The 14,273-nt window shown below is 38.8% G+C and overlaps 1 protein-coding gene across 10 annotated transcripts in view; it reads left to right on the top strand.

Annotated features, from left to right (window-relative positions):
* COMMD10 (COMM domain containing 10) overlaps positions 1–13,570 on the top strand; it is a 172,509-nt gene extending 158,939 nt beyond the window's left edge. For 3 of the 10 annotated variants that reach the window (XM_033423800.2, XM_033423804.2, XM_033423803.2), the window contains exons 7-8: positions 112–171; positions 13,276–13,570. In XM_033423800.2, coding sequence (XP_033279691.1) covers positions 112–171; positions 13,276–13,410 — 195 coding nt within the window. In that variant the 3' untranslated portion in view covers positions 13,411–13,570. Of the gene's footprint in view, positions 1–111; positions 172–891; positions 6,655–12,625; positions 13,210–13,275 lie in introns of those variants that run through there. The other 7 variants (XM_033423806.2, XM_033423807.2, XM_004267477.4 and 4 more) reach the window with 5 other exon arrangements.
* The last annotated feature ends 703 nt before the right edge of the window (positions 13,571–14,273 follow it).

Here is a 14,273-nt window from a genome sequence, read left to right as displayed (position 1 = left end):
AAACCACTCAGAATAATATGGCATATTCTGAGGCTAGCTGGAGAGGAAAAAAAAATGCAATGTAAATTGTACACAACTAAACTTTTTTCTTTCTTTCTTTTTTCTTTACAGAGCCTGAAGAAAGTTCTTGTGGAATTCAGTCACAAGGAATTGTTTGATTTCTATAACAAGGTCTGTATTTTTTAAATAATTTCTGGTAATGTAGGGTTTTTCACATTGTTTCCTCCACTTTATGAATTCTTATTTTTAAATGCCCATTACAGAGTTGAGTTCTTTAAACTTCCCTTATAAACATCTTATGTTTCACAGTAGGAAGCATTGCCAAGATGAAGAGAATCTGACAAACTAAATCAGGAAGAGAATGGATATGGTTTTAATTAAAGCAGTAGGATTGTTGTTTTAATGTAAAGCATTAAATAATAAACTGTGTGGTACCTAGCCACACTGGCACTTTAGAGATAGGTAATGTTAAATATTTTAATTTCTGGGCCCAAGGGAAAAGGCAGATACCAGGCCTTTAAAGATTTATCTTTGAGGATATTTCGTGTTTCTTTGTAAATACTGATTTTGTAATCAAGGAAAATGCACTGCCCCCTCTACCACCCTCCCCCCTTTAGAAATCTAAAATGAAAGAGCTGGGTGCATTTTAAACAGTACTATTTAGAAATCCTCTTTTACAAATTGGAAAACAGATAGCAAGCTTGAATTCTAATATCCACATAAAAAGAAAAATTTTCTAAGTGGTATATTTATTGCTTATGTGAGTACATTTAAAATACATAGTTACCAGTTACATTCTTTTCTTTCATTTGCATGTTTCTAAACAACACTTCATATGAATTTCTCTCCCTTCACCAACTTTCTCTTTTTTTTTTTTGTCTTTGTAAATAGCTAGAGACCATACAAGCACAGCTGGATTCCCTTACATGATGTTCTCAAAGACTGGTTTCTCTATCACACTCCTGCCACCTCATTGTTTTGCATTGAAGATAAACTGCCAGGTTGTGTTTTCTGAAGGATTCATTAGCTTTCTTCATGTAAATTATACGGTTTATTGCTTCTTATACAATAACAGCCAAGGAAGATCATTGTTTTGAGTACTGGAGTTCTAACATACATTCTCCAGTTCTGTGAGCCAACAGCAAGCAATTGTTAAGAACATTTTTGTTTTAAGGGGAACAAAAGTGAATATCATATTGTTTTTACTGTCCTATTTTTGCTTTATTGCCTGACCTGTTTATTTTTTACATACTTGATGATACTTCTATGTATCAAGAAGGGTCCATGGATACAAAGTGTAATATGTACCATAGAACACAGAACTTCTTTAATTACATTAATAAAAATAAGAAAGTAGCCACAGTCAATTAAATACATTATGGCATTTGTTTCCTTTAATATAATGAGTGTATTTTCCTTGGAAAATAATATAGGAAAGAAATTTTAAATAGAGCTAGTACTAGTACATCAGCCAACTCCAGTATGAGCATCTCTGTGCACTTTCATTTTTTCTCTGAGTTTAATGATTTAATAACAGTTCAGGTTTTTGTGTGCTTCTTTTTGTACTGAAAATTAATAATGATTCATTTCAAGGTGTGGGAGACAGATTCAGATCATGAATAAAAATAGTTGTAATGAGTGCTAAAGGATTATCCTTAAAATTTTAAAACAGAATGTAAAACAAATTTTATGTTCTCTTTTTGTAAATATGTTAATTTCAGCCAAGAAGATTTTTATCTCTTAGAATTAGTTGAACTGAAGTGCACAGTATTTTATGCTATGGATCTATATAAATGGGAGTATGGTTGCCTACAGAAAATAATATCAGTTGAATTTTTATGAATGAAATGTCTGCACTATATTATTTCCAGCGAGAAAGACAGAGTGAGGGAGGAAAGGAGAGAAAGGGAGAGGGGAGGGGGGGAGAAAATGAGAGAGAGAGAACAGAGAGAGACAAAGAGAGATTCAAATATGACTTCACGTGAAAGAATTTGATTTCAGAAATATCCTATAGTTAAACAGAACCACTGGATTTAAATCACATTCTTTATATGAGGTATCTGAGTAATATGAATGTTAAATGTCTCCCAAATAAGTGTTTAGTACATGGAATTTATGCCCTTACTTATTTATATGTGTGCTTTTATGTTGTTGCTTAGAAGGATTAGGTGTTTGGATTATTTCAGAATGTAAGTATAGTGGCTGTCCATACTTGGTTGATTTGAAAAGTTTTTAAACTCAAACTTCCATTGATAGGATATCTAGAAGACGTGTTTATAGTATAATGGGATTTGTTTCCATATGTAGCTTGTGGGATCTATCTTATATTTTTACGCTCTGTTCTGCTGGTCCCCAGAGGAAAGTACCTGACTACTGTAAACATTTTGGTAAATATTCTTTCAGACTTCTTATCTACAAATAAACATACATCATTTCAAGTTGAATTTGTTGGGCCTTCCCAACAGTGACCATATGAATAGGTAGAAGTTTTCATTGGTTTGATGCCAACTTAACTCCCAGTGTACGTATCTAAGTTAAATGTGACACTTCATAATGAAATTTCCTATTTGTAGCTTAAAATAGTGGTAAATAGTTTTCTCTCCATCAGTCTAGTTCAGGAAAGTCTGACCAAAGGCATTGAAGGAAGGACAAGTAAGTAGTAGGTCTAATTCTAACTAAGAACATAATTATTCCTGAAATATATTTAATTCCAGATAATTTTATTTCTTAAGCTACCACCATTGTTATGATACACAAGTAAAAGAAGATATCATTCCCAAAGATTATTAAGGTGTGTGTTACATTTTCATAGAAATAAGGTGGGTGGAGCCATAAGTGGGAACTGAAACCTACTGTCTTAGCAAATAAACATGTTTTGTATGAGTGCTTGTCATGAGGATTGAATAAAAATATAAATTACTTGTTAGAAAGGAGTACTACAAATAATATTTGCAATTCTCCAATTATTAAATATGATTATTTTTAAGTAGGAAACACCAAAAAAATCATAAAGGAGTAACCTAAAATCATAGACTCTCAACATCCAGAAACAGCCGTTAATGACATTTTGGTAGATTTTATTGAAGGTTTTTTTGTTTTTTTTCCTATTCATATATCTTTCTCTCCTATCTTTAAGTAGTCCTTCATTTGAATGAGTTACACTTTATTTATTCAATCTGTTGTTGGACATTTAGACTATTTCCAGTTTTTTAAAATACTAAAGAACTCAACTGGTAAAGATCATTATAAATAAACCCTAAACCACATTTCTCATTACTTTATTAATATAGGTTCCCAGAAGTAGGATTATTATGCCAAAAGTATGAAGATTTATTTTCTGTTTTTACTTTTTTTTTTTTTTTTTTTTTGGCGGTACGCGGGCCTCTCACTGCTGTGATGTCTCCCATTGCGGAGCGCAGGCTCAGAGGCCATGGCTCACGGGCCTGGCCGCTCCGCGGCATGTGGGATCTTCCCAGACTGGGGCACGAACCCGTGTCCCTTGCATCGGCAGGCAGACTCTCAACCACTGCGCCACCAGGGAAGCCCTCTGTTTTTACTTTTAATGGGATTTTATTATAAATATAAAATTGCCTGTATTTTTTAAAAAGTGTTTTTAAAAAAGTCTATTTTGCTCTCTTACTCCCTAGAAATACCTACCTAACTAGTTAGAAACATTTGGTTTATATCTTTTCAGATATCTCATGTAAATTCAAACACACACACACCCCTCTTTGTATATGTTTTTATTTATTTACATTTATTTTTTATTTTGGTTGCGCTGGGTCTTAGTTGGGGCAGGCAGGCTGCTCCTTAGTTGCAGCACACGGCCTCCTTAGTTGTGGCTGGTGGGCTCCTTAGTTGTGGCATGTGAGCTCCTTAGTTGTAGCATGCGAGCTCTTAGTTGCGGCATGCACGTGGGATCTAGATCCCTGACCAGGGATTGAACCCAGGCCCCCTGCATTGGGAGTGCAGGGTCTTAACCACTGTGCCACCAGGGCAGTCCCTATTTACATTTATTTTAAGGCCATTTTTGCATATTGATGAATTGTTTTCTCAAAGGTTCATAACAGTTTATACTCTTACCAACAATAAATGAGAACTCACCTGCCTCAAGCCAGCTTCATCACCCTCTTCCTCCTACTGTACATTTTATTCTCAACATTTTTTAAAATCTAGGAATGGGTTTGGGAAGAGTGTGGAGTGAGAGTGGGTTGGAGATTGAAGCATCACTAATTACTTGGGATATGTTATGTTGATAATTCCAGAGGGATAGAAGAGAAAAATTTCTTCTAAAATCAGCAAATGTGAAAAACAGTTGCACAGTGTTTAAGTGTAAAAGCACTGAAGTCAGACATTTACTTCCTCAACAAATATTCAGTAACTGCCTATAGTGCCAAGAACTGTGTGTATGCTAGACCTTATGTTAACAGTGATGAGCAAAATTAATATAGTTCTTGGCGTCTTGAAGTGTAATGTGTTAGTCAGTTAAAAAACAAGCAAAATGTAACAACCTAATTGGGAAAAGAATTTGAAAAGAATAGATACATGTACATGTATAACTGAATCACTTTGTTGTACACCCGAAACTAATACAACATTGTTAATCAACTATACTCCAATGTAAAATGAAAAGTTAGGGGCTTCCCTGGTGGCGGAGTGGTTAAGAATCTGCCTGCCAATGCAGGGGACATGGGTTCAAGCCCTGGTCCGGGAAGATGCCACATGCCACGGAGCAACTAAGCCGTGCGCCACAACTATTGAGCCTGCGCTCTAGGGCCTGCGAGCCACAACTGCTGAGCCCGCATGCCACAACTACTGAAGCCTGCGTGCCTAGAGCCCTTGCTCTGCAACAAGAGAAGCCACCGCAATGAGAGGCCCGCGCACCACAACGAAGAGTAGCCCCCACTCGCCGCAACTAGAGAAAGCCCGTGCGCAGCAACGAGGACCCAACGCAGCCAAAAGTAAATAAAATAAAATAAAGTTTTAAAAAAATGAAAAGTTAAAAAAAACAAGCAAAATATAATAAATTGTGAATAAGTATGGGATGAAAAATAATTGGATTCTCTTAAGAGAAAATAAAAGATAGGACGAAACTTAGATGGTGCATAAAGGAAAGACTCTCCGAGGAAGTGAGATTTGGGCTGAGTCCTGTAAGATGAGTTAGAATGAGGCAATAGCAGAATACAGTGAAAAGCATTCTAGATAGAGAGAATGGCCAATGCAGAATCTCAGAGATTGGAAAAGGCTTAGCGCGTTTCAGGAACCAAAGATCAGTGTGGCTAGAGTGTCGAGAACAAGGGAATAGTTTAGTGCTTTTCAATTAGAGAGGTAGCCTGTCACTTCTACCACCTAAATAACTTGCAAATATATCTCTAGGATACTACCTTTTCCAAGCTACCATCATCTTTGCCCTGGACTACCTTGCTTCCTCTAGCCCCCCTTCAGTCCAGTCTCCACACAGAGCTAATATTTTTAAAACATTAATCATATTAATTACACTACCTCCCTGCTTTAAACCCTTCAAAGACTTCCCATTACACTTCAAATAAAATTTAAGTGTCTGGACCCTCAGGAAAGACTAAGAGTCATAAACTAGTTCTGCTGCTTTTTGTGTTGCTTAATTCACTAAAGTTCAGTTTCCTCATCTTTGTGGTGGGAATAATAATAATCTAAATTACATGGGAGTGTTATGAAGATTAAATGAGGTCATTCATGTTAAACATTTAGCATAATTCCTGATTTGCAATAATCTTGTAAGTGTCAGCTGTCATTTTCATAATCACTAAGAAAATGACCAGGCTTTCTGTTGAAATTATTCGAGGTAAGGTTTGAATTGAACTAAAATCGGAGAAAGCTTGCTATGAAGCCCCTTCACTTTGAATTTAGTTAGAGTTCCAATAACAGCTCTATTTTATGATAAATAAATTTGAGCATAATGCTCATCTATCCCATTCTTAATTTTTCATTAACAAGGTAATAGGTGTATTATGGGATAGGACCAGAATCAGAAATGCATTTTTTCTATGACTGTTTCTACAAAGCTCCTCTGGCTCTGAGGATTCTTTTTCTCTAACTCTATTCAATTAATTTTTATCTTTTCTTACCTTAAACAATGGCTTCTACACCTTATTTATTATGCCAGGGGTCTGTAAACTATGTCCTGTGGGCCTAATGCAGCCCACCAGTTGTTCTCATAAAGTTTTATTGGAACACAGCTCTGCTGGACAGACTCCCAATCATCTGTCAAAGGTAATGGAATGTCACTCCCGTGACTTACATTATGTGAAATTCTGTCATGCTACCAAAGTCACTCTGGAGACTTTCTCCCCTCTTGGCTTTGAAGAAGCAAGCTGCCATGTTGTAAGAGGGCCTGTGGACAGAACCACAAGACAAGGAACTACGGGTGGCCTGTAGGTGCTGAGGGCAACCAGTAGCCACCAGGAAGCTGAGGCCCTAAGCACTCTGCCCTACAGCCACAAGGAAATAGACCTGCAAACAACTTGTGTGAGTTTGGAAGTGGATTCTTTCCCAGTCAAGCCTCCAGAAGAGAACACACTCCAACTGACTGTGACTGCAGCCTTGTGAGATCCTATGTGAAGACCCAGACTCCTGACCCATGGTAATTGTGAGATAATAAATGTGTGTTGATTTGAACTTCTGATGTTATAGTCATTTGTTATGTTGTGATAGATAACTAAAACAACAGCCATGTTCTTTCGCTTACTTATAGTCATACAGTCTACGGCTGCTTTTGTACCACAATAGTAGTTGCAAAAGAGAGCATATACCCAGGAAGCCTAAAATATTTACTACCTGGCTCTTTACATGAAACGTTTGCAGACCCATTCCTTATTACCGTGCTGCTCTAGGGCACCTCCAGAGGAATATAGCAGTTGGTAGATACATAAATCCGTAAGACAGGTGTGGTATATATTTCTGTAGCATCACCTTTATTTTAATTTTTGCCAGCCACATGGCCATCCAACTGGAAATTATATTTTTCCATGCTCTGTAGCTACTGCAGCCATATGACTAGGTCTCACCAGTGAAATGTGAGTGAAAATTATATTCATCTTCACTTTTCTTTGCCCTTTCTATGACTGAAACATAGATTTGAAGCTAAGTTAGGTTTGACTGAGCAGATAAGGATAATGCCTTAAGGGATAGAGAGCAACAAGATGGAAGGAAGCTGGGTCCTTGATTATCCTCATGGAGCAGTACTGCTGATACGCCCTTGGCAAGCTGCTGCCTCCAGACCCTTACATGAGGAATAAAACATCTTGTTTAACGACTATATTTGGTATCTTTTTAATATAGCAGCGTAGCCTATAGCCTAACTAATATGAGGGTAATATTTTAATTAGCCAGTAATTTAGAGCATGTATATTTTTAAAGAGAGATGAATATTTTACAGCATATAGTTGGAAATACATATAAAAGTCAAAGAGAAAATGGGAAACTTCAAAAAAAAAAAACAAAAAACACTGTGCTTGCAGCCTGCGACTTCAGGCTAAACTCTCAGAGCTACTGAGAGGATATATGAATCCCCACCCCCAGTGTTGCTACTTGGAAGGGAAAGTTTAAGAAACCATAGGTGTATGTTGTAAATTTCCCCCAACATCTTTACATACTGTCTTTTCCACTGTTGAGGATGAGGGCCAGGACATTTCTGACTTGTTCAGACTCATTAGTCAGAAGCTGCTCAGGAATTAGAATTTAAGTTTCAAATGAGTCAATTTTGCTTCTCTAAAACTTTGATTTTTGTCATCATTATGCAAATAGTTCTACTCAATACACCAGCCTCATTTAATGCTAAAATTAGAAACACATTAATTTGAGGGATTTTATAGTAAAGCTTAATGGCATTTATAATCTGGGAGAATTTCAAGGATTTTATCATTGCTTCCTTCCCCCTCCCGCCCCCCTTCCCCTGTCATACATACTCTTGAATCTTATTAAAGGTCTTTCGCTTTTGTCTGAAGTGTGAGGTTGTACTAGCTGACCGAAGACCTATGATCCAAATCCAAGTGATGGCTGTTCTCATAGCTTGCTTTGTTTTATTTGAAATAGAAAGTTATTAGTTTTTATTTGAAAAGAAGTAGTCTGCAAAGACAAGAAAGTTGAAGCAGGTCCAGGCTATATAACGGTAAGGAAGAGGATGCTACAGGATTAGAGAAACTGTTCTAATCTCCAAAGCAGGAAAAATAATGAATATATAATCATGTTCCCTTAGTAAAACTAGAGTTCAGTCATTTTTAGCTGCTTTTAATGAGTACGAGAATCTCATTCTATAAATGACTTGGTTTTTTTTTTTTTTCAAAACGGATGTTTTATTATTTTTTTTACTGAAGTAAAATTGCTGTACAATGTTGTATTAGTTTCTGCTGTACAGTGAAGTGAATCAGCTATATGTATACCTATATCCCCTCCCTCTTGGACATCCCTCCCACCCCACCCCCCATCCCACCCATCTAGGTCATCACAGAGCACCGAGCTGGGCTCCCTGTGCTATACAGCAGGTTCCCTCTAGCTATCTATTTTACACATGGTAGTGTATTTATGTCAAGCCTAATCTTCCAATTCGTCCCACCCTCCTGTTCCCCACCAGTGTCCACATGTCTGTTCTCTACGTCTACATCTCTATTCCTGCCCTGAAAATAGGTTCATCTGTACCATTTTTCTAGATTCCACATATGTGTGTGAATATACGATATTTGTTTTTCCCTTTCTGACTTACTTCACTCTGTATGCCAGACTCTAGGTCCATCCACATCTCTACAAATGACCCAATTTTGTTCCTTTTTATAGCCGAGTAATATTCCATTGTATATATGTACCACATCTTCTTTATCCATTCATCTATTGTAGGACATTTAGGTTGTTTCCATGTCCTGGCTATTGTAAATAGTGCTGCAATAAACATTGGGGTGCATGTGTCCTTTTGAATTATGGTTTTCTTAGGGTATATGCCCAGTAATGGGATTGCTGGGTCATATGGTAGTTCTATTTTTAGTTTTTTAAGGAACCTCCTTACTGTTCTCCATAGTGGCTGTACCAATTTACATTCCCACCAACAGTGCAAAAGGGTCCCCTTTTCTCCACACCCTCTTCAGTATTTATTATTTGTAGACTTTTTGATGACGGCCATTCTGACCTGTGTGAGGTGATACTTCATTGTAGTTTTAATTTGCAGTTCTCTAATAATTAGTGATGTTGAGCATCTTTTCATGTGCTTCTTGGCCATCTGTATGTCTTCTTTGGAGAAATGTCTATTTAGGTCTTCTGCCCAATTTTGAATTGGATTGTTTGTTTTTTTTTAATACTGAGCTGCATGAGCTGTTTATATATTTTGGAGGTTAATCCTTTGTCCGTTGCTTCATTTGCAAATATTTTCTCCCATTCTGAGGGTTGTCTTTTCATCTTGTTTATGGTTTCCTTTGCTGTGCAAAAGCTTTTACGTTTCATTAGGTCCCATTTGTTTATTTTTGTTTTTATTTTAATTACCCTAGAAGGTGGGTCAAAAAAGGTCTTGCTGTGATTTATGTCAAAGAATGTTTTTCCTATGTTTTCCTCTAAGAGTTTTATAGTGTCCCATCTTATATTTAGGTCTTTAATCCATTTTGAGCATATTTTTGTGTATGGTGTTAGGGAGTGTTCTAATTTCATTCTTTTACATGTAGCTGTCCAGTTTTCCCAGCACCACTTATTGAAGAGGCTGTCTTTTAATGGGAGTATGAGAATCTCAATTCTATAAATGACTTGGGTTTTTAATTTTTTTTTTTCTTCAAAGGAATCTAGGTAAAGGAAGGAAGGGGAAAGCAATTAATATTTTTAATAGTTACATTTATTTCTGAAACTGAGTATTAAAGAACACAATACATCCTTCCTGCATTGTTTAAGGAAAAGTCAATAATAAGGTTTTTCTCATCTTTAATAAATGTAGATTTGCTGTGAGGCGTGGGGCTCAGTGATGTCTCAGGGTCTTTCCCCATGTCTCCTTGCTTCTGAGATAAACAGATTTTCTTTGTGCTCTCTTTCTAGTCCACAGTTCAGATTCTTCCTGCAGGTTCAACCAGGCTACGTATGAACAAAGCAGAAAGCTGTCCCCAGAAACAGGCTGCTCTCACACTTTAGCATTGAAAGTTTCAGTGTTTCTCCCCATCCAGGAATGCAGTTTTGCTTTGGCAGCAGAGCACAGGAATTTTCCAAATGATCAGAGATAGTAGTGACTCATAACATCCCAGACCATGTGCTCCACTTTGCAGTCCAGCCTCTCTGTTACGTGCTGATGTAAGTAGTCCTGTGAACGTCGGGGTATTTAAGAAATACTGGCTGAACGAATTAATGGAGTACATTAATCGTTTTTCTCCCTCTGCTGCTTTTATTTGCACGGTACCATCTGAATTCTTAAAAACAAACAAAACCATCATAAACCTAGATTTCAAATGGCTTTAGGTGATCCACTGGGGAGGATCACCTAAAGTCACTGAACCTTTCATTCACCAATGAAAGGAGAGATATATGAGTAGAATAAAAGCCTGATAACCTGCCAGATTTCTCCTATCCAGAATGCTAGAGCAGGTTCTCCCACTGCTGTGAGGAGATTTATGGTGGTCATGACGTTGACCTAGATATGCTTCTGGTACTGATGCTGCAAAGTCTGAAAAACAATCACGCTCCTACCAAATTTGGAGGAGATGTATGTGACAGGGTCAAATGGAATGCTCCAGAAAGGCATCGGCAACATTCTGATATTGAGATGTATGTTAAGTATGGACAGATTTTGTGAGCTCATTACCCAGGTTTTAATTTCCTATTGAAAAATTTGTCTTGATTAAGATACACATACACACACTGCCTACAAAGAGGCTTTCCTTACTGGTGTGGGTAATTCAATGACAAAGTTTTAGAAAGAAGTCTCCCCTTACATGACACAGATTGTTCCAAGTTAGCATGCATATATAGACTGGACAAAAATCTGAAAAAGTTCACATAGATAATGCAAAATGCGTTTAAAAAAACACGTGTCCTATCCAGCTCCTCCGTGTGCCCACACAGCGGCCCCCTGACAATGACTCACCCATCCCCCCTGCCCCTCCAGTTTGCCCTTCTGACACTGTGGGTGTCCCAAGCCTCCTACGAACAGTGGCATTCCCTCTGCGGCTGGACACATCTGGTCACTGGCTGGAGCTTACTTACCTGCCAGAGAGTTGATTCCTGCTCTCCCAGTGACTGTAGACCAGCTCTGTCTTGGGAAAACCAACAAAGTTCTCCTCCATCCAGTAGACTTCAACTACCTTCTCTAACCAGGTATGAACCCCAGCCTTGAGATGGTGGGGGGATCCCCTTCCAAGTTCAGTCTTCCTTGGGCTCTCCCTCAAACCTGTGGTACCCTATAACGTTTTTTGAGAAGTAAAAAATCCTCCTGTAATTAAATAATTACTCCTTATTTCATCAGCTTTCTAAGACTAAATTACATGTGTTTCAGGCTTTCCTGAAGAAGCCACGTCTATTTCATAAGCTTCTCTGTGTAGGATTTCAAACAGAGCGTGTTTGTGGGGAGAGGGTGAATGTTTCATAGGGGACAGAATGTTTCTATTTCTTTACCTACTTTCCTACTGTCTCCGTTTCTAGCTCCCTTACATCTTTTAAGGGAGACTGATCTGCCATTCTGTTTGGTTAATTATAAAGTATTGGTTGATGTTTACCGATGAGCAGAGTGCTATAAAAAGCCCACGTTTGTGCAGGGGTGACCCTCTCTCGCACTCCCTGCTTTTGCTCCGTGGGTTGGACTTGCCAGAAGCACCAGGGGAAGAGAGCCTAGCCATCTTTCTCTACCTCAGAAAAGCATCACTGCTTTAGTTTTGTGCCATGTGGCTGGCAGCGACTAGTGATGGTCCAGAATTTGAGCCGACGCTGATGTGTGTGGGGTAGGAGGGTCCTTCTCAGGCCTTAAGAGTGAACCTCGCACTCTAACCCAGCCTGATCAAGCTCTGAAAGGTAATAATAAAGTGTTACTTTGTTTCTCATTTGCTATCAGTCTTTCTGTATGCAGCTCCCTTGGGAATGTCAAGGGTTGAGGAGTGATTGGCAGGACAAGATTTGGGTGTTCGGAGGTTCTCTAGTCAAGTGCCATTAAATGCAATCACAATTTCTCCTCTGTCCCTTTTCTTAGCAAATCTGTCTTATTTTTCAGTGGTAAACATGTGTAGAGAGCTATGGACAAAAATATCAAAGGCGTCATTCATACCTCAACTCTCAAATGGGCACTGAGTAACAAGGCTTTAAAATCAGTGACTGACTCTCTCTGAAGAAGACCAGCTTGACATTCTTAATAACAGAATATACACTTCTGTGAAAACAGAGGGGAGATGTTGCTAAGTCAGTTTCAAAGGCCACAACAGACCAATGAGACCAGTTCAAGGGAGGATGGAAGTTGACCTCACATTCACCACTTCCTCTGTATTTCTGAGAACTTGAACTTCAGCCTCTCCCTCAAGCTCCTTAGGAAGCTAAAGAGGTATGGAATGTACCTTTGGTAGACTGACATGATTCTGTCTTTTGATCATTTGCTGAATTTGTGGAAGGAAAAGAACGGTCGAAAACTGGCCTTCTCTCTTTCCAGGCTAAGCGTTGACAAAGCAACACAGCTAAGGAGGAAACTGAGAAGAAGAGAGGACGAGATATTAATTGACTGATCAAGTTACCCTTACATGCTCCAGTAACAGATGTCCAAGCCACTTCAGGGCTACCTTTGCGCCTCCTTTTCTAAATGTGTTTAGTTATCTGCAAGTGGGGCTGATTCACATCATATGAAACCCACAGGATTTGCTTCAGGCAGGGGAATGATTGAATTAAAGGCTTCTTCCTATATGTTAGTTTCACCCTGAAGTATTTAACCCATACCAGTGTGAATCAAAAGCAGAGCAAACTGATTTTGCAATGCCAGTTGATTCTGCCTCAGTTAACCACTACCTTGTGCAAATCGATGAAAGTGCTTATTGGCTGAACCTCATCCACATTTAAAATGTGTTATAAGCAGGAGAAAAAAAATTTCTAATTATGTTAGTGACGTTTAGTGTTAAAAAACATGCAACACAGTGCTTGGTGTCAGTTTATTAATCTCTTGTAAAAATAAAATACAGTGTGTGTATGTGAAAAAAAAAAAAAACACACAAAAAACATGCAACCTTTCAGTTCCGTGCAGGGGGCTCTGAAATGTCCCAGGATATGTTCAGAGTAATTAAACTTGCTTGCCTTTTTCTGCTTCTTCAGGACTGCCGTTGTGGGAGAGGAGTGGCCGATGGCAGGAAGTTCCTCTCCCAGACCAATCAGCATGTCCTCAATTTTCATCCCCTCCAGTTGTTCCCAGCTTCCTCCCCATATGAATCTGTAGCAGCCCCAGGGTAGGCAGAGTGGGAGCCGCAGATGACCAGGAGCTTACCCCTCATGCAGAGAGAGACACCTCAGACAGATTCAGACCTCGGATAGCAGTGCCCACAGTGTCCAGACAGAGCTCTGCTCTATTCTGTGAGGTTTCTGCTCCAAAAATACAATAAATCAATGAGTAAATAAGCAGTTGCTTTGCATGCGTACCCAATTTCTTCATTTATTATTTTTTTTAAAGGGAGTAATGGAGAAATGAATGGACAGAGGATTGTGAGAATGTGTGTATGTTAAGGTGTTAAATTTAACAAAAAAATGGATTTTAGTAACCCTATGGTTATCATATTCATACGGGCAAGACCCTAGCTGGGCAACTCTGCTTTTTCATTCATTCATCTATACATCTGTTTATCCACCAACTGTTTAATAGGCCGGCAAGTGAGGTCCTCTGGAAGCTCCTTGGGTTGATAACACCATAAAGGCATTGCCCCAGGGCCTCAGGAAGAGGCTGATCAGGGGGCCAAGGGGCTCTCCCTACTGACTCCTCTGCAGCTTTCTGGCTGAAAGATGGGGAAATACCAGTGGGGCCCCTTCTGAGGAGCTACGGTCTGTCCCTGCTTGGTCAGACACATCTTTACCTTAAGCTTCAGCTCCTCACTTAACGTGACCATCAGTAAGTAAGTAAAAGAGTACAGGTCTGGTAATAAAGACGGATTAACTGCCTGCTTTGTGCCGGTTCGTGTGCTAGGTGTCAGGGATTCAAAAGAAATAAGACAAGGTCTCATGTCTTCGGCCTTAATACCAGGGGAACATCACGCAGCTTGGAGCACATGGAATACTGAATACAGCTAACAGCCATGCCCATTGGAAACGTGAAGCAGTTTACA

This window comes from Orcinus orca, chromosome 3 (genome assembly GCF_937001465.1).
Source record: "Orcinus orca chromosome 3, mOrcOrc1.1, whole genome shotgun sequence".
NCBI classification, from domain to species: Eukaryota; Metazoa; Chordata; class Mammalia; order Artiodactyla; family Delphinidae; genus Orcinus; species Orcinus orca.
The sequence above is the reverse complement of the archived record's forward strand: the minus strand, read 5'-3'. Positions and strand labels throughout refer to the sequence as shown.